Below are 26,316 nucleotides of genomic sequence, written 5' to 3' on the forward strand. Positions count from 1 at the left end.
ATTTCATTGTCATCAGTCCTCAGCTTTCAGTGTACAGAAGAGTGTGCAAAAGTCACAAGGATTAACACATGAAATCAAACATGGTTACAGAGTGCAATATTCACCTCATGTTCAAGTTTTTGGATCTCAAGATCCAGTTTCCTTAGAGTCCTCTTTTTTATTTCAACATCAAGCTCAATCACTTCTAGATTTCGTTTTTCCCTCTGGATTTGGAGTTCTGCCAGTTCAGTCTGTTTGTGCAGATGTTGTGCGTACTGTATTCTGATGGTTTGTGAATTCTGAGGGAAAAAAAGGGCAATTAGCACAATGGAGTGTGTTCATTACATAGATTTACTTCCGCATATACTCACAATGTTACAAGCTTCCTTTTGCTGCTGTGCAGTCGCTACATCCTGCAGCACATTTGTAAAAAAACAAAAACAAAAACAAACAAACCTTACCATTTAGATAGTTTCTAGATTTCATTTCACATTTCACATAATGCCGTAAGTTTCGCATGCAAAGGCGCACCTGACTAAAAGCCGCCACGCACCAAATTTGACGCGAAAACGGCATTTGCTCATAGATATGCCGTACTGGACTATGAGCCGCAGCTATCATCACTGTATTATGGGATATTTACACCAAAAGATATCAACCGGTACCACTTTCTTTGACAGCAGCGTCATAAGACTGTCATAAGACCGAATGAACCACCATGAAGCTTTGAGCCAATTGGCTGCAAAATTTCATTGCTTCAAAAAGCTTCATTTGGGCATCATTGTTTTCTTGGGGGAGACAGTCAACCTCTGCTGCCACCTGCTGTCAATAGTGTTGTCATCCAACCTGCCTCCTATCATGCATTGCAGCGATACAGATGTAAATAACAAATCAAAATTCATATTCTGTGCTAATTGTTTCTTCAGTTACTGTTCTAGTTGTTTCATTAATTGCTAGTAATGGAATTTGGTAACACTTTATTTGACAGTGGCGCCATAAGTCGGTGATAAGACTATCATAATTATGACATGACACTGCCATGAGCATTAATGAATGCTTATGACAGATGTCATTTTGTGTCATCCAGGAAATTATCCCCATGTTGAATGGATATAAAAGATCAAAGCTGCATATAAATGGAGTAAGTGACATAATTTTCCGGATGACACTTAATGATATCTGTCATAAGCATTCATTAATGCCCATGATAATGTCATGTCATAATTATGACGGTCTTATGGCAGTCTTACGACGCCGCTGTCAAATAATGGGTTACCTATTAGCCCAAATGGATAAGCCGCAGGATTTAAAATGAGGGGGAAAAGTAGCGGTTTATAGTCCAAAAATTACGATACCTCAAGCCTTCTAGAGTCCATAGACAGTGTTTCCTCTTCAGCAGAGGTACACTCCACAGCTGCAAAAGTGGCTTCCTCTTGCGTATACTGTACACACACAATTCAAGAAAACACTTTGAGAATGGCAATGACATAGCAAGTAAGTACTTGCAATGAAATGTACTATACTAACTGGATCGTTGTCTGGGGGCTCAATTTTCACTACACCGTCCTCCGTTTTCACAACTCTGTCCCAAGACACTGCAGACAGATTCAAAGTCAGACAATATAATAATAAAATGCTGCAAGGACGAGTCAATCACTTTACCTTCCTGGATCCCCTCGATCACTGGCCTCCGGTTACTGAATTCTGCAGCCAGCTCCTCTGCTGGTGTCAGATCTTGGGCGGGTTGGTCACCCACCAGCCCTCTGCAGAGTGCTTTTTTCTTGACTGCTACAATTGTAAACACATTCATTTAAATCAATCAGACTATCAGGGAATTGCCCCAAAAACTACATAAGAGTCATTACATTTTTCCTCTTTATTCAACAACTTGACTTTATTTTTGCCAGAGATGTCGACAGCGGTAGATTTGTGAAGAAAAAAATGCTACTCTTACTCCGCTACTTTGGGCTACACAAGAGTCGTTACATTTTTCTTCTTTATTCTAAATATTATTTTTTTCTTTGCCAGTGATGCCAAGAGTAGCTCTACCGATTTCACTAATGAGACTTCGCAACAATAATCACGACTCCATTATACCCATCAGACAAGTGCCAGCCTGTTCAATCACGTGTCGTCTTTAAAGTACCGTAAAAAATGAAGTATTTGACATAGAGTGCTGCCCTCAACATGACAAGAAAGCACGGATTTAAACATCTCACAGTTTTTATTTGGCGCCGACTGACCAAGTAAAAGCGGAGACGAAATCCTTTTAATTTCATAATCGTAAATATGAAAGAACTATTAACCATTCAAACTAGGAATTATTTTCTCCACTTGAGGGCACTCATGCCCTACGGACTGATAATGCTTCATTTCTGTTATTTTTTTTCTCTCGGCGGAATTCAATTTGTAAAAACATTTTTTTCCCCTATTTCTTTGGCTTAATGTGGCAATGTAACGGTTTATTGCACAGTATCATTATTACAACAGTTCATAAGAAAACTTTGTGTTGAGGAAAAAAAAAAAAAAAACATTTAAAAAAAAAAAATGTAAGCAGTTACTTACAATGTCACTCATTACTACAGTATTCTTTTCACCACCTTTTTTACTTGTACTTGAGCACATTTTTTGGGACGACTACTTTTACTTTTACTTGAGTAATAAATTTTTGAAGTAACGCTATTCTTACTTTGGTAAAAATTTTGGCTACTCTACCCACCTCTGATTGTGAATATTGTCATGTAACAGGTGATATTACAGTACTGTATGATAATAACAGTTACAATAGATTAAGTTGTGCGGAGAAATATATATATATATATATATATATATATGTATATTTAAATACATTGTAAGCAGTTACTCATTACTTGAGTATTCTTTCCAATTAATACTTTTTTACTTGTACTTGAGTAAATTTTTGGATGACTACTTTCACTTGAGTAATATTATTTAGAAGTAACGATACTCTTGAGTAATTTTTTTGGGCTACTCTACACATATCTGAAGATGAGCATTCACAGCCAGTCCTTCCAGTTTATATGAATTGGCTGATCACTCCTTGTATATTTTGGGTCACTTCCTGTTGATTTCAGGATCGGTAACTATTTTTGGGGGTCACTTACTGGTGACTGTTGATTTTTTTTGGTCACTTCTTATTACCTTTGGGGCATTTCCGCGTCACTTCCTTGTTAACTCATTGGCTGCCATTGACCCCACTATACGTCCAATCCATTTAGACTGAAAAGGGCGAATGAATGAGTTCGTTCATTCGCCTGTCCCAGTCAACTGATGTCTAGCTCTATCAATGGCACTAAAAGATGAGCATTCACAGCCAGACCTTCCTGTTTAAATGAATTAGACATCTTTCTATCGTTGTCAATGGCAGTCAATGAGTTAAAAGCTATCAAATTTGAATTTCAAAGTGCTATGGGTGGGCATAAACAGAGTGTATTTCTGTTTTAATTATTTTTAGCACTGATAAAAAGAGCACTCCCAGCCAGTTTTCCCAGTTTAAATGAATTGAACATCAATCGCCGTCAATTACATACAATGAGTTAAATACTTTGAGAAAAAAAAATCTACTTTAGGGGGTTACTCGGGGCTGTAGCCAGTGTGTATTTCTGATTTTATTCATTTAAATGTAATTAATGAAGTTTTAATTAACATTGTATCAATATATAATTTATAGTAATACATATCAGAAAATAGAATAATGATTAATCATTTAAAAATAATACTTATAATGATATTTGTGCAATATTTAAAGTTTTTTAAATGACTAAAAATAGTCAATTGCCGTATAAATAGATTACATTTCTTTAAATAGCTGTTAACTGCAGTGACCACTGTCCCTGAAAGGGTTAAGTGTCCCCTCTGCCCGCCCCTGTGATAGTTCTCTAGAGGTGCCAATAATTTAAAGCAGACAACAAATGTCAATAATTTTACATTCCTATTCAAACTAGTGCTGCTATCGATTATTTTAGTAATTAATAGATGAAATAGTTCGAATAATCAAGTAATCAGGTAAGTAACAGAAAATTTTAAAAGACATTAGCTGAGCCTCAAACGGTATAAAAAATATATGTATAAATGAGGGAACAACTGGCTAACTTAAAGGGCAAATGTACGCTAGCTTAAATGCTTTGAAATGCTAACTTTTTTCCCCCCAATGCTCTTATCAAATGGTTCGAACACATATTCCCACAAAAAGGGCTAAATATACCTATAAACTAAATTTGGAATGCATTAAAAAAAACATTAGCTCAAACAAAAACTGATTTGGTCTTAACAGGGAGCAGCTGGATTCAGCCATTTAAAATGAGTCATGTTAAATTCACTGTTGCCACTAGAGGGCAGTGTATCCGTCCAAATCAATAAAACTAAATGCAAACAATTTCAAAACAAACCATTACAACACCACTTTAATTAAACGAATACTCGAAGCAGCAAATTTTAATCTGAATCTTTTTATAATCAAATTACTTGCGTTAATCGTTTAATCGTTGCAGTACTAATTAAACTTCCACAAACTTACCAGTCTGCAGAATATTTTTGTATTTGGTTTTCACCTGTTTCCAGGTCCTTCTCTGGCCTGACAAGTTTGCTCTTGAATAAGGACAATGAATGAAAAAGAACACAACATCGGATACAAAGTCAATTTCTTCGGAAAAGTAGTTGGCTCCGTATCTTTAACTGTATTTAGTTTTTGTGGAGTACATTTTATGAATCTACACGTGAGAGCTACTTACGCATTAAGGCGGTCCGCTATTATTTGCCAGGCTTTTTGCCTCGCCTTTTTAGCAACAATTGTGTTTCCTTTTTGGCGTATACAGGCTTTCAGTTCTTCATAATGCCGAAGAAGCAGCTCTTGCTCCGCAGGAGTAAAAGAAGACGCGCGTCCGATTTCCATTGTTCGGGCGTTAATTATGTGATCGATCTCGTGGATTTCTTGAAAATGCAGGGGCGCACACTTATTCCAAACATCCGCACCTCTGGGTTCTCTGTAAACCGCGACACTTCATCCCGGCTCGGCAAACACGCAACCAACTCACACAAGAAAGTCAAGCCGCGTCTGCGCATTTATCCAGATGGGTAATGCACAACACCAGGATAAGGGATTAAGTCTGTAAATATTGGTCATCCTGGATATATTAAGCCTCAAATGAAATCCACGAAAATAGGTCAAATTGATCCTGGGCAAGTGATCACTGGTGACTGATTGATCCTCTGCAGCTAGCCTCTCCGTACCAGGTTAAACATCCAGGATAAAATTAATCCTGTGACGGTATTGGGCAGCTTTTTCTTCTTCTTCTAATTCCAGCAGGCTAAACGCACGTATATTACTATACTGACCTCTCAGTTCAAAACATCAATCTACCAAAGTTTTTTTGTGCAATACCCACCTGCATTTTTGCCAGTGCCAGTTTTAGGGGTGGGGTCACAGGGGCACTGGCCCCACCTTTAATTTAAATGGCCCCTGAAGTGCACCTCTGAAGTGCCCCATTTTAGCACAAAGCATGGCAATCAGTGGATCGTTCTTTTCTGAAATGAGTAAGAAAGAGATAATGCTGTTTCTAGAGTATGTTAAATACTAATGCTGCTTTTCATGTTTAAAATGGCTTTTCAAACAAAGTGATTCAAATTCTTGTTCCATGTATTGTATCCTTACTTGCACACATCATGATCAAATACAAATTATTAAAAACTTGACACTTTTGTGATGTTGGCCCCCATCAGATGCAAATTTATATAAAAATGACATCAATCGTTTGTGCTTCTTTGTGTTGTTATATATACAATACATATATACTAAGAGTGTAACGGTACATGTATTTGTATTGAACCGTTTCGGTTCGGGGTCCTCGGTTCGGAACGGAGGCGTACCGAACGAGTTTCTAACGTAATGTAAGTTTGTAACCCTTACTTTTCGAGGCTGTGAGTCGATCGGGTTACAGTTTCTTTGTGTAGATTATATTTACTCCGTCTTCTCTACTATAATGAGAACTAACATGGTAGGACAGTTAAGAAACGTCATGGCGCGACAACGTAGCCGCTGCGAGAACGCAGTGAAACGCGGGCGTTAAAGTCAATCAGCCAATGCACGTGTGTTACACGCGTCCCAGAAGCGGCTCAACGCGACGCACGAGAACGGCAGAGTTGATTATTTGACGCGAGACGCAGCCCTCCTGCGTCAATACTACAACCGGTAGCTAGGATCGGGCCGGAAGTCACTCATGTAATAATACGGTGGATCCGGTCGATTTTCAAACTAATATGCAATCGTAACCTACTTTTTGAGTCTATCAGATCTCTTGAGTGGTAGATCGGGGCACAGTTGACTTGTCTTCGTTGATTTACTGCTGTCTTCTCTGCTATAATAATAACCAACACGGCCCCGTGTTCAATACAAAATCCTCCTACCACAACAAAACAAGTAGGAACTAATATTCACATAGGAACTAAAGTTATACAACATAAAATATACAATATAAATGAATACTACATCACATTTGTAAAATATAAAAACATAATAAAATAAATAATAGCCCATTTAAATAAAATAAATTTAAATGAGCTAAAACACCTGTAATTAAATAATAAAAATAATATACACACATCCTGCTTACACAATTAAATTGATTAATTTCTGTGTGGTGCTTTAACTTGAGAAAATCCACCAATAAAGCTTTTGAAAAACGTTCATAAGAAAAAAAATGTTTCATTGAGACATTGCATTTGTAAAAGTCATGTTAAAATCTTTGTCATCGGGATTGCTTTTTTCTTTAGCACAGGGCTTCTTTTTTCTTTCTTTCAGAAAAAAAGCTGACCAATACGTGGGGTCTGAAAGCCAAATTGTTGTTGGATTATCTTTAAATACCTGCTACTTTTTGAGCAGAATTCTAGCTTTGTATAGACCCTACTCACGTGACGTCACAGCCACGCCCCCGCGCCATGGTGTCCGTATAGACCCTACCCACGTGACGTCACAACTCCGCTCTCTTGAATGGTACCGCCCAATTGTCCGTCAAAACATAGTGTTAACCTGTTACGGCTACGTACATTCCTCCTATTTACGGCGTGTTTTTCTGCTCCTTAACATTAATAATCAAAATGGTGAAGGCGTGTGTGGCTGTTGGTTGCACTAACAGAGAAGATGGAAGGAGAGACTTGAAGTTTTACCGTATTCCGAGGGATCCAAAGAGGAGAGCGAAATGGACGGCTGCAATTCGACGTGAAAACTGGGCACCAAAAAATCACCACAGACTATGTACAGGCATGAAAATCTATCACCTTTCGGCGAAATTCGCCGTTTTGAAGTCCAAAAGGATGACCTACGTGAATCGTGTAGATCCGAGGAGAAAAATTTTTAAGGGGGGGGGGGGTCGTTTGTAGGCATGTGCCAGTTACCTTCACGGATTACCATGCTATGAAAACGTCGCGGTTACAAAACCACTAAAATTTTCCGTCATACAGTAGTACGTATTCGTTATTTTTCATGTGTCGAAAATGCAGCCAGAATTAGCTTGGCGCGGCAGCGCTTACCCCTTCCCCTGTTTGATGCTGCGTGTCAGTGACGCTATTCCAGCAAACCCAAAAACAAGCACTCCAAACGCAAGGCGTAAATTCTTCAATTTATTGATCTCTCAAATCGTGGTAACTGAAATATACCAAATGAATACATTTAAAACGTTGTACACTCGTATTTTTCCACATGTGAGTAGCTTCAACAGTTTAGCTTCATGAAAAAGTTCGTCAAAAACAAAACACACATTTTCCTTTCAAATTCAATACACAAAGTTACTAAAAACTTACAAAGACGAATGATAGGCAAGGCTTAGCTATGACAGCAACTTCATTGAGGTTAATCACAGCCGCTGAGAGAGAAACAAGTTTGTATGCGGGGAGGAAAAAAAAAAAAAAAAAAAGAGCGTCAAAGATCGCTAATTGCGAGTGATGATCTTGTACTAAGCACAAATTCACATTCGCTGGAGGAGGTAAAGTATCACTCCCAATTGTTTTTAGATGAATGCATTTGCCAGCATATTGAATTTAGTGAGTAATGGTTTTCGTTTTCATATTTTGTGGTATGACAAAGTTACTGCCGTTCGTTGCAGCTTGCGTTGAACACTGCCGGAGCGTCCGGTGAAAAAATAGCTCCCGTTAAGGTAGCGTCAAGCTTGTGTATTTAACGGTAATATAAAAGCAGTGTTGTCAATAACGCGGTATCGTAATGCGTAACTAATCTGATTACTTTCTTTCAGTAAAGAACAATCTAACGCGTTTATTTTTCTAAATCAGTAATCTGAGTAAAATTACTTTCCTTGATGCCTGTGCGTTACTATTTTGTTATTGCCCCATAATGTGTGTAGAATGAAGAATACTGTAGTCATGGGAGTGACATCACATGTCACATTTTTTAATCGGGGATGGAACAAAAAGGGTCTCGTGTATTACCATGATGCGTGAGCGCTGGGAGTTTGCGGCCAAAACAACATAGCCTTGCTACCTCGCCAGGATGCAATGAAATAGGCAGGAGATATACTACAAACGGCTGCATTTGCACACTGGAAACACAGCCATTACTTCACATTTTTGTCCAGTAAAGATAACAAAAATATCCCCGTGCGCTGCAAACTTTGCGCTGGCTCAAAAAGACTGTCCACCGCTATAAGCATCCAATTCAAGCACAACTTGGAATTACAGCACGACTGGTAACACGACAGCCAGGACTTTTTGATACTGCTCGTGTTCAATCCTCGGTTCAAGCTCAGTTGTTGTTGAGGGTTTTGAAAGCTTAGGTTTAAAGAAATTCTAAATATCCATCTTGCCTCCTCAGCTGTAGTTTTGGCTAAGCAATGCAAACGGCTGTCTCTAAGGTTCTATAGTCACATGATCTGTTCGAAAAATAATTTGGACCCATTATGAAATACTTTGAAGGATTCCTGTTCATTTTATTCATTTGTTTTGTTTGTTTTATTGCTCTAAAACTTTTATAGACAACATTTTAAGAGCCATATTCAATGGTCTTTATTTTAAAGGGGAAATTCAGAATTTTTTACATTATGCTTAATCTTTGAGTTAGCCGGGGTTTAATTAGTCGTTGGAAATGATTTGAACAAATTCTGTGCAGTTTGACAGTTATTTGTTAGTTTCAGGGCTCCGGAGTGGCTAAGCTAGCGCGAGTCAATGGTGGTTGAAATCAACTCCTTCAACTAATTAAACCCCCGTTAACTCGAATATTAAGCCTTATGTGAAAAATTAAAATGGTCAAATTTGCCACATGTAGGACGTTTTGCCGACGGCGGACATTTTGTGCAGAACGCCGGAACAAATTTCCTCCACACCTTTCTCACCTTTTTAACCCCTGACCCATTTTCATGCCTGTATGTAGTAGTCATTTTATATCCGGTAAGATGCATTTAAGTTATACTTAGAGGGTTTTGGGCTGACAAATAACCACAATTAAGATCATTGCTAGGCTAATCGCCAACAACATACACGTATGTATGTAGTGAGAGTGCTATCGCTAAACCATATAAACATTAAAAGCCTTAACTCCATTGACAAACGACATGAAATACATTAGACTTGACAGTGGATGTTAGCAATAACAAAAAGATTTTGAATTGAAAATTTCGTAACTCACCTTTCCAAGCACAAGATAGATTCCTGCCGAATTTTCGTGGACGAGGACCTGTTTCACCCAACCAGCAACGAAGTATTTATAAGCCTCCAAGCTCTTGAAGTTTTTCAAATTTTCGTGAGAATAGGCTGATTTTGTGTGGACAAGATAATTGTAAATATCAGCGTAGCAGATGTCAGGCAGACAGGGCGAAGACAGTGGGTCGAAAAACATCGATTTGGGCATCAAATATGGATCTGGCGATTGTATAGAACGAAGCTTTTCCACATAACGCCTTTTATGCAACACATCCAGTGAGTTTACGGCATCAGAAAGCACTGGGTCTTCCATGAAATGCATTTTAAATTCCTCGATCAATTGAAACCAATGCTAATACAGAGACAAAATGACGGACAAGTGGGCGGAACCATACAGCGAGCACGTGGTTTTGTGACGTCGGTGGGTAGGGTCTATACTCCTCATGTTAATGCATTAGCGCTTCGTAAATTCCTCCTATTATGGCGTGTTTTTCTGCTCGTTCACATTAATAATCAAAATGGTGAAGTTGTGTGTGGCGGTCGGTTGCAAAAACAGAGAAGATAGACGGAGAGACTTGAATTTTTACCGTATTCCGAGAGACCCGAAGAGGAGACCGAGATTGACTGCTGCAATTCGACGAGAAAACTGGGCTCCAAACGACTACCACAGATTATGTAGTAGTCATTTTATATCTGGTAAGATGCATTTAATATATATTTAGAGGGTTTTGGGCTGACAGCCACAATTAAGATCATTGCTAGGCTAATCGCCGACAACATACACTCAGACGTTGTGAATGAACTACCTGAAAATATATAATTATAAGGGGATAATCAGACAATTGTCATACAATTAATTTACAATTTCACTATTGAGGTCAAAAGCCAAAAAATAAATTCAACTAGGGACAATCTGGAGTAGTGCTATCGCACTTCATATTTATTACATAATATATATGTATGTAGTGAGAGTGCTATCGCTAAACCATATAAACATTAAAAGCCCTAGCTCCATTTACAAATGATATGAAATACATTAGACTTGACAGTGGATGTTAGCAAGAACAAAAGATTTTGAATTGAAAATTTCGTAACTCACCTTCCGAGCACAAGATTCCTGCCGAATTTTCGTGTACGAGGACCTGTTTCACCCAACCAGCAACGTAGCATTTATAAGCCACCAAGCTCTTAAAGTTTTTCAAACTTTCGTGAGAATAGGCTGATTTTGTGTGGACAAGATAGTTGTAAATAGCAGATGTCAGGCGAAGCCAGCGGGTCGAAAAACATCGATTTAGGCATCAAATACGGATCTGGCGAATGGATAAACTGAAGCTTTTCCACGTAACGCCTTTTATGCAACGCATCCAATGAGTTTACAGCGTCAGATAACACCGGGGCTTCCATGAATTGCTCTATAATTTGCTCGACTAATTGAAAACAATGAGAATAGGTCTAAAAAATAGGTACAATATGGCGGCCGGAAACAGCGACATGCCCATTTTGTGACGTAGGTGAGTAGGGTCTATAGGCTAATGTTCCTATTGTTGAAAGCACAAAAGTGTGTAATAAACAACTAGCACATTTATATTTTGCATTTTGTTTTCTTACTGTACCGAAAATGAACCGAACCGTGACCTCAAAACCAAGGTACGTACCGAACCGAGATTTTTGTGTACCGTTACACCCCTAATATATACTGCTAGCCAAAAGTATTGGCACCCCTGCAATTCTGCTCAATTTCTCCCCAAAAAATGATCGCATTTACAAATGCTTTGGTAGTAATATCTTCATTTATTTTGCTTGCACTGAAAAAACACAAAAGACAATGGGGAAAAAATCAGTATCATTTTACACAAAACACCAAAAATGGGCCAGACAAAAGTATTGGCACCTTTTGAGAAATCATGTGATGCTTCTCTAATTTGTGTAATTAACATCACCAGTTACTTACCTGTGGCACATAACAGGTGGTGGCAATAACAAAATAACACTTGCAGCCAGTTAGAATGGATTAAAGTCGACTCAACCTCTATCCTGTGTCCTTGTGTGTACCACATTGAGCATAGAGAAAAGAAAGAAGACCAAAGAATTGTCTGAGGACTTGAGAAGCAAAATTGTGAGGAAGCATGGGCAATCTCAAGGCTGTGTAAGTGTAAAGTCCATGGCACTGTGGCTAACCTCCCTTGATGTGGACGGAAAAGAAAAATTGACAAGAGATTTCAACGAAAGATTGTACAGATGGTGGATAAAGAACCTCGACTAACATCCAAACAAGTTCATGCTTCCTGCAGTCCGAGGGTACAACAGTGTCAACCCGTACTATCCGTCGGCGTCTGAATGAAAAGGGACTCTATGGTGGATACCCCACTTCTGACCCAGAGACATAAAAAAGCCAGGCTGGAGTTTGCCAAAACTTACCTGAGAAAGCCAAAAACGTTTTGGAAGAATGTTCTCTGATCAGATGAGACAAAAGAAGAGCTTTTGGGGAAAAGGCATCAACTTAGAGTTTACAGGGAGAGAAAAAACAAGGCTTTCAAAGAAAAGAACATGGTCCCCACATTCAAACATGGCAGAGGTTCCCTGATGTTTTGGGGTTGCTTTGCTACCTCTGGCACTGGACTGCTTGATCATGTATACAACTGTACCGTTTAAAGCAGAGGTTGAATCTATTGTCAGAGTTTTTAGCCACAACCTCCGTCCCTCAGTCAGATACTTGAAGATGGCTGGATCTTCTAACATGACAAGTAGCTGGATCTTCCAACATGACAATGATCCAAAGCACAAAGCCAAGCTGACCAAGGAGTGGCTGCGTAAAAGCCATAGCAAAGTTCTGGAGTGGCCTAGCCAGTCTCCAGACCTCAATCCAATAGAAAATCTTTGGATGGAGCTGAAACTTTGTGTTTCTCAACGACAGACCCGAAACCAGACAGACCTACAGAAGATTTGTGTGGAGGAATGGGCCAAAACCCCTTTTTCCATATATGAAGACCTGGTGAAGACCAACAGAGAACGCGTCTGACATCTGTAATTGCAAACAAAGGCTTCTGCACTAAATATTAGCACTGATTTTCAGGGGTACAAATGCTTATGAACCCCAGTAAATTACAAAGAAATTGTTGAAAAATTATACAATGTGAATTCCGGATTTTTTTTTTAGATTATGTCTTTATAAGTGGAAATGCATCTATGATTGACATTTCAGACCTCTATGTATATGTATGTATATATAAACATATATAAAGATATTTACAATTCTTTTATTGGTCAATCTGAGGTCAGCCAGCCCCACATTTTGATTAAAAATGGGTAAAAATTACAGGTGTGCATCGGTACTGCCCTCACGATTCGATTCGATTACGATTCGGAGGGCCACGACTCGATTCGATTCGATTCGATTCAGAGGGTCAAGATTCGATTCGGTTCGATTCGGCAAAGCATCGCGATGCCTTAAAGCCTGGGATGCATTAAAATTCTAAAGCAAAGCATATTTTTCGTGAATCATGAGGCAACACAAGCGGTCAGACATTAAACAACTTTTTATTGGCTCTTGTGTCACTCCTGGTTGAAGTCAAATGAAAATACTTTTAGATATATATTTTTTAAAAAAAACAAAAAACAGATCACAGCATTTAATTGGTGCTTTGAATGAGACCAGGGCTTTCTCTGTTTTTTACACACAGTAGCAGCCTTTCACACAGTGCAACATCTGAACTCCTGTGCAAAATCAGTAATAACAGTCACTGTATTTTAATCACAACAACCCATCGATAAAAATATTCTAGTAAATATTAAAAAAAGCGACAAAGAAAATATTGTAGTGCAGCAGCATCTTTATCGCTATATCAATCCAGGGATCAGTTCAGTTGCAAACAAAACATCCAACTAAATTGCAATGTAGAACAAAAGTAAAATGTTGGCCTAGCCCACTATATATGTGCAATCAACTTAGAAATGCAATCAGTAACTACCACATAACAATAAAAAATAATGAATTAAAATGAAGTGCAGCAGCATTTTAGCAGCCATAACAATCTGTTTCAACATGAGGAAATTTCTTTTTTTTTTTTGCAATTGAGAGAGCAGAGAGATAGTAGAGGTCAGATGGGGCCTAAAAAATCCAGCCCGACCCGACACGGCCCGCTGGTATTGAAGCCCGACCCGGCTTGGAGTGACGCGAAAAAAAAAAAAAAACGCGGCTGCAGCAATTTATTTTCATTTCTTCGAGATGGCAGAAAAAAACGCATGTTTCTTAATGTTTAAATAGTCTACATATTTTTGTGATCATTATAGAAGCATTTGCACAATGAAATAACGCTGGGAAAGTTTAATATAAAAAAAAAAAACATGCTATTTTGCAGACACACAGAGGAGAAGATTCAAAAGGATCACATTTGTGTTGCCTTTGTGTGCATAAAAAAGTGTCTTTCGTTACGAATTCTCAGTTGGCAGAAAAAAAACGCAAGTTTTCTTAATGTTTAAATAGTCTACATATTTTTGTGATCATTATAAAATCATTTACACAACGAAATAACGCTGGGAAAGTTTAATATAAAAAATAAAAAAAACGAGTTTGCAGACACACAGAGGAGAGGATTCAAAAGGATCACATTTGTGTTGCCTTTGTGTGCATAAATAAAAGTGTCTTTCGTAACTTTTTTTTTTTTTTTTTTTTATAATTTATTAGTCCGGCGCGGGGCAGCCCGACCCGACCCAACCCGAACGTGAATGCTTAACATTATGGGCCCGAAACCGAACTCGGGCACAAGATCTAACCTCTAAGAGATAGGACATAACATAACAATGGCTGAAGCGGAGAAAGAGGGAGCAAGAAAGATTCTTGATGCACCTAAGACATTGAAAGCTGACATCTGGAGACATTTTGGCTTCTATGAGGTTGGTGGGAAACTTGACCAGAGTTACGCAGTGTGTAAAAAATGAAACATGACAATAATAATACAAATGGGGAAACCAAATCCATTGCATCACCGGAGTTGCGCAGGGAAGATTTTTGAACGTACTTATATATTTTAAAATGCGCTGAATCGATTCGGCTTGTTGCCCGCATCGAATCGAATCGTCCATGCCCCGCATCGGGATGCATCGCCGCATCGATTATTGTTGACACCACTAGTAAAAATAATGTCCATCAAAATAGTGACTTCCCACGTTCCTCGAATGCAGCATCAGGATACGGAATGACAGCGAGTGACGTCATCACTCGAAATTAATATCTCAATATCTATGAAACGATAGCAACATGAACAAAAATTTTTACAACACAAACGAGCACAAATCTAACACAAACAAATGGCACCATTGCGGTTCCCTTCCCCCATAGATGGGGGCTGCGTTACGTCATCACTACACATTACAAATATAATATCTACAAAACTGTTGCAGCACACACAAAACCTTTTACTGAAACAAACCAGCAGTTGTTACTACTACATGCAGGATAATCTACGTACTGCCTTGTTGACCAAAACACTGAGGAGAGCAACACTTGGCCCCTGTGTTTAACATGTAGAGGTGAAAGTGGGCTGTAACGGTCCGGAACGCTGTTCCGGTGTAAGATTCGATGCTAGAACACAGTTCCGGTATAGGTGCTTTGATCCCGTAAATATGACAGCAACTATGAAAACGCGATGTAAAAAAAACTGCAACGCTGCCACACATGCATCATATCTCGAAGAAAAAAAGCAGTCTACCAACATCAGATTCACATATACAAGTGTTAACAACAAGCATAATAAAGTGCTTGGTTAGCGTAATCCGTTTCCACGGATATTTATTATTTATTCCACGGACGGCACAGAGGTTTCCCCAGCTGCTGTCGTTATCTGATGGGTCATGTCAATGTGCGCATGCACGCAGCAAAGCAAGCACCCCTGGACGCAGTTCTCCGTTCAGTTAGCTGACATACTGACATGTGATCCGCGGAGATAGTTAGCCCCGACTGTTTCAAATGCGAATGTTTTCTGGAACAGCAAGAAAGAAAAAAAAAAGCTTGTTAAATTGATGAAAAAAAGTAAAAAGTGAAGTGAAGATTTGAGGAGGCTTATTTATTATACTGCATTTTATTTTATTTTCTCTGATGGGGAGGTTCAGAACATCTTACCTGTCAATGTGCACTTTGGACTTGTTTTTGTTCAATAATGTTAGGCTACTTATTCATTTCCGTATTTAATGTCATTTTCCTAATTAAAAAAAAAAAGTCAATGCTTGTGTGATCTTTAAAATATTTTTCATTTCACTGTGCAAGTGTGCATAGTATAAGTCATTTGAACTTTTTTGTGAATGTATGTTACTTGTATCTTTATTATTTAAAAAACAAATCGTAAATGTTTACATTAACTTCAATTTCAATTTACATCCTATGTTCTTCAGTTAAAATTGAGATTTTGCATTTAGATGTGAGGAAACGAGGGAAAATAAAAAGCTACGAAATGGAGGTTTGGGTCACTGCTGGTTTTGTTAACTTTTATTTCGCAAATCAGTGGATGAAAATCAGTTTTTTTTTTAATGTGTTAAAGGAATAACCGTGCCAAAAGCAGTTTCCTTTGTTTTTCAGTGGTTTTAGGAAGTTTGAACCACAAAAAAAAAAAAAAAAATCTGGCTTTGTGGCGACCTTCATGTAGAGAGTTCCGGCAAGAAATTCTAGCCACTTTCACCCCTGGTTACACATGGCTCCTTATTGGCCTCGGTTTGGGAAAAATCCTAGAACTGCCACTGTTTTTTGCAATACCCCTCCATATAGGGGTCCAATATTTTGATACAGTACATAAACTTAAAGATGAGATAATTGGCTGCCCCCTTCCTCCCTTGTCCACCATCTACAACACTCAGTGCCTAGGAAGGCAAGCTGCATCTTAAAAGACTACACACACCTTCCACCGCTTTAACCTGTTGCCTTCTAGCAGGCGCTACAGGGCGATACCAGCCAAAACAAATAGACTCAGAGACAGTTTCTTCCCAAGAGCTGTCACAATACTCCACTTAAGTTTGCATTGAAGTGTCATTATCATCGCGCTGCTAATGCCACAACATTGTCACATGCAGAGGTGGGTAGAGTACCCCCCCAAAAATGACTCAAGTAAGAGTAGCATGATTTCAAAATAATATTACTCAAGTAAAAGTATTCATCCAAAAAATTAAATTTAATTTAATTAAGCATTATTCGTCCAAAGAGCATGACTGCCGTCTAGTGGACAAAACAATTCCTATTATGAAATTAAAAGGATCATATCTACGGTTTTCCGTGGTCAATCGGTGCCAAATAAAACCAGAGAGAGATTAAAATCTGCATTTTCGAGTCATGTTGACAGCTACAGTGGGGCAAATAAGTACTGTATTTAGTCAACCACCAATTGTGCAAGTTCTCCTCCTTGAAAAGATTAGAGAAGCCTGTAATTGTCAACATGGGTAAACTTCAACCATGAGAGACAGAATGTGGGGAAAAGAACAGAAAATCACATTGTTTGAGTTTAAAAGAATTTATTTCCAAATTGGAGTGGAAAATAAGTATTTGGTCACCTACAAACAAGCAAGATTTCTGGCTGTCAAAGAGGTCTAACTTCTTCTAACGAAGTCTAACGAGGCTCCACTCGTTACCTGTATTAATGGCACCTGTTTTAACTCATTATCAGTATAAAAGAACCCTGTCCACAACCTCAGGCAGTCACACTCCAAACTCCACTGTGGCCAAGAACAAAGAGCTGTCGAAGGACACCAGAGACAAGATTGTAGACCTGCACCAGGCTGGGAAGACTGAATCTAAAATAGGTAAAATGCTTGGTGTAAAGAAATCAACTGTGGGAGCAATTATTAGAAAATACAAGACCACTGATAATCTCCCTCGATCTGGGGCTCCATGCAAGATCTCACCCCGTGGCTTCAAAATGATAACAAGAACGGTGATCAAAAATCCCAGAACCACACGGGGGGACCTAGTGAATGACCTACAGAGAGCTGGGACCACAGTAACAAAGGCTACTATCAGTAACACAATGCGCCGCCAGGGACACAAATCCTGCACTGCCAGACGTGTCCCCCTGCTGAAGCCAGTACATGTCCACGCCCGTCTGCGGTTCGCTAGAGAGCATTTGGATGATCCAGAAGAGGACTGGGAGAATGTGTTATGGTCAGATGAAACCAAAATTGAAATTTTTGGTAGAAACACAGGTTCTCGTGTTTGGGGGAGAAAGAATACTGAATTGCATCCGAAGAACACCATACCCACTGTGAAGCATGGGGGTGGAAACATCATGCTTTGGGGCTGTTTTTCTGCAAAGGGACCAGGACGACTGATCTGTGTAAAGGAAAGGATGAATGGGGCCATGTATCGAGAGATTTTGAGGGAAAATCTCCTTCCATCAGCAAGGGCATTGAAGATGAGACGTGGCTGGGTCTTTCAGCATGACAATGATCCCACACAGCCAGGGCAACAAAGGAGTGGCTTCGTAAGAAGCATTTCAAGGTCCTGGAGTGCCCTAGCCAGTCTCCGAGGGAGTTGAAAGTCCATGTTACCTAACGACAGCCCCATACCATCACTGCTCTAGAGGAGATCTGCATGGAGGTATGGGCCAAAATACCAGCAACAGTGTGTGAAAAGCTTGTGAAGAGTTACAGAAAACGTTTGGCCTCCGTTATTGCCAACAAAGGGTACATAACAAAGTATTGAGATTAGGCATGTGCCGGTATGAGATTTTCACGGTACGATAACCGTGAGCAAAAATACCGCGGTTTCACGGTATTGCAATTATGGCTCCAAAATTTTGAGATGTATGGGTTTAAAAGAAAAAAAAAAAAATTTCCATTGAACAGGATTTTTTTTCAAAACATATTTGTAAATTGGAACATGAATATAATGTGAAAATAAATAAATTAACACAAAATAACAAGTATTTTATATAAATTTAAAATAAATAGAACCTAGACTATACCCACAGCCACAGCTCAAGTTGCTCAATATTAGAGTAAGAACAAAATAATTGCTATAAAAAGTAAAAAGACTTCTAAATAAAATTAAAAATATATACTGTATGACTTTTTTTGAGGGGGGAAGCTCAAGTGAAGTTTTGCCATTTTCAGCCACCTTTTTCAACTGTAGTCTACATGATGCCATGCCTTTGTGTTAAAAAGAACAAAGAATTCATAAGTTAATAAGTTAGTTAAAAATGTATAAGTTAGTTTTATAAATGTTAAAATGTAAATATTGTTGAGGAAAGGTTTCATCTAATTAAAAAAAAAAAAAAAAAGTGAGGAGTGAGGAGTGAGACCTCCTTTCTCAATTAGCGATATTTGACGCGATTCTTTTTCTTTCCCCCCTTCATTCAAGCTTCTCTCTCTCTCTCAGCGGCTGTGAGACATAAAACCACAACGAAGCTGCTCTCCCAGCTTAGCCTAGGCCAGGGGTCGGCAACCTATGACACGCGTGTCAGCACTGGCACGCGAAGGGTTAACCAGTGACACGCGAGGGCATGGCAAAAAAAAAAAAAATGCGTGTTATGTTCAATGTCGGTTGTAGCTTTATCACTTGCTCAAGCGCCCCATCTTGTGGCCGTTTTATTTATTGGTTCTAAAACACTAGAAGAAAAATGCAAATAGGAAGTTCTTCAAATGGGATTCAGTGTATTACATGGCAGCTCCACTCTCACAACTTGAGTGGCATTTGTGTTCTTTAGAGCAACGTCTGTGAGTATTTTGTTGTCAAATTGAGAATTACACTCTTTATATTGTCTTTAGGTTGCATGTTTGAGGGGAAATTTGTTTGATATTCCTAATTAAGAACTACTGAATACAGGCTAATTGTGCTTGCATATATGGATGGCATTTTTGTTATTTGCAGCATTGTTGCTGATTGCGTGTATTTTTTCATTGTTTTAGTTTCACAAAAAAGGAAAGAGACACATAAAGGATTACTGAAAACATCCAGAGTGTGAACCTTTTCATGTTTAGCTGTTTGGATAGCGGAAGCGAGCCCATTTACAATGCGCCTTTTTTTTTACCGGAAATTAAGGCATTTTCAGTTGCGCGCCCTGTTATTTAGGGGCTTTACGGGACCGCCCCTCTCACCCACTCTGCCTGTGGCGTTATATGCGAGCAATAATGGATTTTGAGCACACCTCCAGCTCTTCCCCAATTTCTCGACTCCTGCGCTTGTCGGATTTTTTTCTCTGCGCGTTTAATTCAGCCCACGCTACTAACATGTCACGAAGCCGACCAATCAGAGAGCTGGCGGAAGTACACTGTGTTACCAATTGCACTTTTTGATAATTGCAACTCTGCACCATAGTGTGAAGTGGACAGGCGATTAACGTGGCTTGTTGTGGTCGATTCGCCCGGTGCTTACTTCAGAGAGGTGGTGATGTGTATAAAAACACAGTGACACGTTGGATGGTATTTTGCTGGAGACTTTTATTAACAAAACTAAAACCAGCATGGGACACAGCCACTTTTCATGGCGCTCTTCGCACAACTCTCTCTCAACCCCTTGCTCCCTGCCTCTCTTTTTCTTACGCTTAACTAGTAAGCTGGTCATACTGTAGGGGACAGCGGCCCCTTGGGGGTGACGGTAACAACTTTTTGGCTGGTTACTTCCGCTTGCTCTGTGCATTATGCCTCGAGAGCGTTGTGTGTGTGTCGCACAACAAGTGTCAAACGCCACTACGAGACAAAACATGAAATTCATGGAAAACAGGGCCAGGGATCACATTAAGGTAGGCATCTTTTGTATTTGTTATATAAAATCTAAAATTGTGCGTAGAATTCACTGTTAGTGAACAAGACAAAGTAGTCGCCTGTTCTGACTTCGAAGGTTAAAACAGCCCGCTCTGTACTGTGAGAGACCTGCACTGAGAATCACGCTTGTTCCCCTTTTCTTGCTGGGTTGTGTGTGTGTGTGATATGTTTACATAAGATGATGCTCAAGTTTTGATATTTTCTACAATATACTTTTATTTTTTAGTTATTTGATAAAGAAGAATGGTAGTTGTAAGATTTCAACGTATGTTCATGTTGTTTTGTTTGGAGTAAAATTACAGCTCTGTTGGATATAAAAATTCGGATGTGCGTCATTAATCTGGGTGTGGCACACTGATTGACAAGAAAATTTGAAAGTGGCACGCCACACCAAAAAGGTTGCTGACCCCTGGCCTAGGCTAACATTCGTCTTTGTAAGTTTTAGTTAGTTTGTATATTGAATTTGAAATGAAAATGTTTTTGTTTTTGGCGAACTTTTTAATGGTGCTACTGCTATCCTGTTGAACCTAATCACACGTGGAAAAATACAATTGTACAACGTTTTAAATGTATTCATTTGTATATTTCACCACGATTTGAGAGCTCAATAAATTGAAGAAAAGTACGCCTTGTGTTTGGAGGATTTGTATTTGGGTTTGCTGGCTATTTAGCAGAATAGCGTCACTGACACTCACGGCAACAAACGGGAAGGGGTGAGCGCTGCCGCACCAAGCCACTTCGGCTGCATTTTGGCACATGAAAAATAGCGAATACCGTACTAAGGTATGACGGAAAATTTTAGTGGTTTTGAAACCGCGACGTTTTCACACCACGGTAAACCGTGAAACCGGTAACCGGCACATGTCTAATTGAGATGAACTTTTGGTATTGACCAAATACTTATTTTCCACCGTGATTTGCAAATAAATTCTTTAAAAATCAAACAATGGGATTTTCTGGGTTTTTTTCCCACATTCTGTCCCTCATGGTTGAGGTTTACCCATGTTGACAATTACAGGCCTCTCTAATATTTTCAAGTGGGAGAACTTGCACAATTAGTGGTTGACTAAATACTTATTTGCCCCACTGTATGTCAAATACTTAATTTTGGACAGTGCTTTAAAGACGCCACATTGAACAGGCTGGCGTGATCATAGAACGGCAAGCTTTATTGCAAGCAAAATTGATATAATATAGTCATGTGATTATTGTTGTGACGTCTCATTGGTGTAACTGGTTGAGCCACTGTTGGTGTTTATGACCAAAAGAAAGGAGCCAAATCTAATATGTAGAATAAAGAGGAAAAATATAACTAGTGTAGCCCAAAGTAGCGGAGTAATAGTCGTGTTTCATCTTCACAAATCTACTAAGTAAAGGGTATGGCTTAGTAAAACTACTCTTAGAAATATTTTTTTCCCCAAAAAGTTACTCAAGTAAATGTAACGGAGTAAATGTAATGTATTACTAACTTACTACCTACCTGTGCTCACATGCATCTCGCTAAGTAATATGTTCAGACAATCAATAATAATCTGGGTGGCAATGGGTACTGCATATGCAATATATGCAGCTACATTATAGCATTTTTGCACTGTTACATCAATATCTATGCACAAACTGTCATTTGCACATAACAAGTCAGCCATCTGCCTCCTAGTCTGAATACTGTCATTATACGTACGCACTGTTCTACTACCACTACATCACTACTTGCTGCTAGTCACTTACTCAATTATTCTGAAATCTGAGTACACTGTAACCTGTTTTTGTATTAGCCTTATTGTACTTTTGCTTTTGTTTTATGTGGTGCACGTTATGCTGAAGCTTTAAATCTCGTTGCACATTGTGTAGAATTTCAGTATTTTATTTGACATAATAAAATAACAATGATAATCATAATTCATATGAAAAATAGTGTGATAAATTAATAAGATCTTGGTTGTGATTTTCTTGACTGTTTTGCTGTTGCTGGACATTTTCTTTCTTTTTTTCAAAGTTTGTTTCGGTAGTGTACGGTATATATTTTTGTAATATCTTTATGACGCTGGATTATTTTGTTGCCCGTTGCCTTCAACACTGACAGTTATAGACATCAAATCCATTTCAACATGGAAGGCTGGCATTAAGTGATCATGTTTCACCGACATAGATAATCAGTGGTAGCCAATGAGTTTACCCTGACGTAACTTTTCAGATTTCGGTGTCATTTGTAAGATTTTAAACCTTGGACGAGTTCCTCAAAATGACTATGCGTAACTTCTGGTAGAATTTGTGTGGAGCTTTTGGAGTTTTTTTTTTACTCCCTCCCTCAAGCCTACAGGGTGACCCAAAAAAAAAAGTTTACACTGCCATAATACAACTTAAATGCCATGTTTATTCATTTTAGAATTAGAATTTAATCACAAATTATACATTATTGTAAAGAACATGTACAGTACACTCTATTTTTCAATGTGTCCTCCCTTAAGTGTCACAACAGCCTCCAGGCGCCTGCGGAACGCTTGACAGGTCTTCTTTATGTAGGATGCTGTCATCTTTTCCCAAGATCTAACAATGGACCTCTCCAAGGCTGCCACAGAGGTTTGTGGCTTCTTACAGGCACTGTCCTCCACAGTTGTCCATATGCTATAATCCAGGGGATTGAGATCTGGACTCTGGGGTGGCGACATATCACCTTGTCAATCAACTTTTTGGTCCGCACAGATCGGCACTTCCAGACCCAGGTTTTCGTGAGACTGTTCCAGTATCTTTCAGCTTCTTTTTAACTTTGTAGACAGCACATCTGGATATTCTCAGATTTGCTTCAATCTCAGTAGGTGTCAGACCGGCACCCAGCAATTCAGGTACAGCTAAAGTTTTCTTCATTTTCAGCTGAAGCACAGGAATTGTAGAGACGAGAGATTACCAGCTGCATTGAGTGACCTTAATGAATCACTTAAGCATGACAACCTATTTAGATATGTTTCAATGGCTTTTAAACAAGCAGTCAACTGAGTGTAAACTTTTTTTGGGTCACCCTCTACTTCCCAAACCCGGATGTGTGATGTCATTCACAGAAGAATGATGAACTGTATACATGGTAAAATCCAATTGGATTGGAGGGAATTGAAGAAGAGTTTCACATTGTTGTTAAACTTACCTGCAGCTGCCGATTCAACTGGCTCAACCCCAGAAATGTCCAAATTTGTTTGGCAATCCAACAGTAAATACTCAGACAAAGCAGCATCTATCTGTCGTGATCGTTCCCTCTTTGCATAGGCAGACCTCGGTATTGATGCTGGAGTGTTGGAGTTATGGTTTTGATGGTTTGTATTTGGTGCTGACAGCCCAACTGGAATATTTAGTTGCAGTTCATCAGGGCCTGGCAGGTGGATTGTTGGCACTGCACCACTCTTCAAACGGAGCCTAAAAAAAATCAATAAAGAAAAAAAGGCCTTTATGTTTACCTTATGACAGACCAAAAGATAACTAGCCAAGGGCTTATTTGGTGCTGAGAACATTTTGATATATCTATACAGTGAAGAGCAGAAGTATTTTCCCCTCCTTGTGATTTGGCAAGTTCACCCACTTAGAAAATAGGTACCGTAGAGGTCTGAAACTTCCATCATAGATGCATTTCCACTTAAAGACATAATCTAAAAAAAATCTGAAAACACATTGTATGATTTTTAAAATCATTTATTTGTAATTTACTGGGGTTAATAAGTATTTGTACCCTGGGAATCAGCAATACCTATGACACTCAAAGTGTTGTCAGTCTACCTTAAAAAAAAGTCCACCTTTACTCCATGAGTAACCACCCACCCACCAACCGTTTGAGACCATAATTGTCACTTCTGCACCCCACAGTCAGTCATAATCCAACTACTACCATGGGCAAGACCGGAGAGCTTTCGAAAGACACCAGAGAAAAAAATGTTGAGCCCCACAAAGATGGAAAAGGCTATGAGACAATTGGAAAGCAGCTTGGTGAAAATAAATCAACAGTTGCAACAATTGTTAGAAAATGAAAAAAAGCTAAATATGACTTACAATCTACCTCGGACCGGGGCTCCATGTAAAATTTCTCCTTGTGGGGCATCACTCATGATCACAAAAGTGAGGGCTTAGCCTAGAACTACACGGTAGGAGCTGGCAAATGACCTGATGAGAGCTGGATGCACAGTTTCAAAGGCTACTGTTAGTAAAACACTACGGTGCAATGGCTTAAAATCATGCATTCCACAGAAGGTTCCCCCTGTTGAAGCCAGTACATGTGAAGGCTCGTCTGAAGTTTGCCAGGGACCATCTGAATGATGCAGAGGGGTCATGGGAGATTGAAAATCCAGACCCCTGCCTATTTTCTAAGTGGGTGAACTTGCAAAATCACAAGGGGTGCAAATACTTCTGCTCCTCACTATATATGGCAGAAAACACAAACAAGTCTGAAAAAGCAGTTTCTGCTCTTGCACCCCTCGTTAAAATAAACTGCTGTATTTTAAGCCTAAAGAACTGTTGTGTTTGATAGAACAATATGTCTATATGCTGCCATAGCAGATTCATGGCGCATTTAGCCCCCGAACTATTTTTGATTTGTCCGTTTTGCCCTGGAAACCCCTGTTTACAGACGTCGCAAACCGCGTTTGTTTCAACCCACCCATAAAGACAAGGTAAGTAATTATATTTATTATTCAAAATGTCTATCATTTTTAGCTCAGAATCATTAATTCATGTCTAATATTTAGTTTAAAAAAAAAACGACTTTAAAAAATTATTCACTCGTATATTTTAAACAAATTAATGTCACAATGAAAAAAAATGGCATCTCTAAATAAATCACGGATATCCACCTCATAACTATCGCTTAATTGTATTTTTTGGTTACTGTCGCATTTTCTCCGATATGTTAGACGATAAATATCGATCCAAACAAAGAAAAACTGGGGGGGGGGGGGGGGGGGGGACGTTTTAAAAGAGTAAATATATGAAAAAGAATCTCGACCCCTCCTTAATGTCTGCGATTTCGGCATTGCGACCCTTGTTATATAACCATGTTTCACCCACAAATTTTCCCAAAAAATCCAGCTGTGGCCAGTCACAGCTGTGTCTTGACACTCAGTGATACATGCTACGTGGAGTTTTTGGACCGAAACAAGGTAAGTACGCGATAATATTTTGTTAAAGTCATGGCGTCTGTAATTCTGCTCTCGCGTGTTCTCACCTCCAGATAGGGTTTTGCTGTTTAAAATAAAAATTATTTTATTATTCTATTATTATTATTATATATATATGTTATATTATTATTTTTTAAATGCCCTACTGTTCAAAATTTTTCTTCCCCCAGAAAATTGAGATTTTAAGCTTTCCAATGTTGTAACACACATGCATATCAGACAATTTTGAAATTTGGCCAATATTGGGGGCCTCGGAGAGCGGAACTTCAGTTCACCTGAGTGTTTTCCGCCATATATATTATTGATTTACCCTCTAAGAGCAACAGAATGGCATCAAATTTTAAATTAGAAAATGCCAGTAAGGGGGTACTTACATCTTTGTATAACCAAAGTTGTATCTTATTAAGTTTTCAAAGCATTCATCGCTGAAATGTTTGTAGCATAGAACCGATCTTGCAGCCGGTGTGAAGTTCCTTCGCTTGACTCTCACGAACAATGTCCAAATCCTTGCTAAAGATTTTTTTACAGGCCACTCATAAAGTCTCGATCCTTCATGTGAGCAATACATCGCTACACATCGACTTGGCATGATGAATCCCGCGAGTAAATCGTTGAAAACTGTTGTGAAATAAGACGAGGATAGCGTGGTGCTACACTTCGGAAATCGAGTGCTAACGCGGCTTTCTGTAAATTACGTAATTCGGCAGAGACGGCAGACGCTGGCAGTGGAGGAGAGGAACTGTCTAAGATGTTGCTATGGCGGTAACTGAAATATTACGCG

General features: G+C 39.0%; 1 protein-coding gene across 3 annotated transcripts; it reads right to left on the reverse strand.

The window, feature by feature from the left end:
- LOC130920817 (uncharacterized) lies at nucleotides 1-26,225 on the reverse strand. 3 transcript variants are annotated; one of them, XM_057844273.1, is made up of 7 exons: nucleotides 25,910-26,225; nucleotides 23,522-23,787; nucleotides 1,642-1,767; nucleotides 1,507-1,574; nucleotides 1,335-1,421; nucleotides 351-392; nucleotides 1-278 (listed from the first exon to the last, which is right to left on the reverse strand). In XM_057844273.1, the coding sequence occupies exons 1-7, from the start codon at nucleotides 26,122-26,124 to the stop codon at nucleotides 75-77; spliced, it is 1,008 nt and encodes a 335-aa protein (XP_057700256.1). In that variant the 5' UTR covers nucleotides 26,125-26,225; the 3' UTR covers nucleotides 1-74. The 3 variants fall into 3 exon arrangements, with proteins under 3 accessions (XP_057700256.1, XP_057700257.1, XP_057700258.1); XM_057844274.1 differs by lacking the exons at nucleotides 23,522-23,787; nucleotides 25,910-26,225 and adding exons at nucleotides 4,517-4,587; nucleotides 4,731-5,294; XM_057844275.1 differs by lacking the exons at nucleotides 23,522-23,787; nucleotides 25,910-26,225 and adding an exon at nucleotides 4,731-4,880.
- Between the last annotated feature and the right edge of the window lie 91 nt (nucleotides 26,226-26,316).

Source organism: Corythoichthys intestinalis, chromosome 8 (assembly GCF_030265065.1).
Source record: "Corythoichthys intestinalis isolate RoL2023-P3 chromosome 8, ASM3026506v1, whole genome shotgun sequence".
NCBI lineage: Eukaryota > Metazoa > Chordata > Actinopteri > Syngnathiformes > Syngnathidae > Corythoichthys > Corythoichthys intestinalis.

Bases quoted from the DNA above. Each gene is read 5' to 3' on its own strand.
- LOC130920817 (XM_057844273.1), bottom strand. From the start codon at position 26,124: ATGCCAAGTCGATGTGTAGCGATGTATTGCTCACATGAAGGATCGAGA. The intron at 1,768-23,521 runs GTAAGTTTAACA...TTACAATTGTAG, and splicing joins AGTTGAATCGGCAGCTGCAG to CAGTCAAGAAAAAAGCACTC. The intron at 1,422-1,506 runs GTTAGTATAGTA...GTGTGTGTACAG, and splicing joins AGCCCCCAGACAACGATCCA to TATACGCAAGAGGAAGCCAC.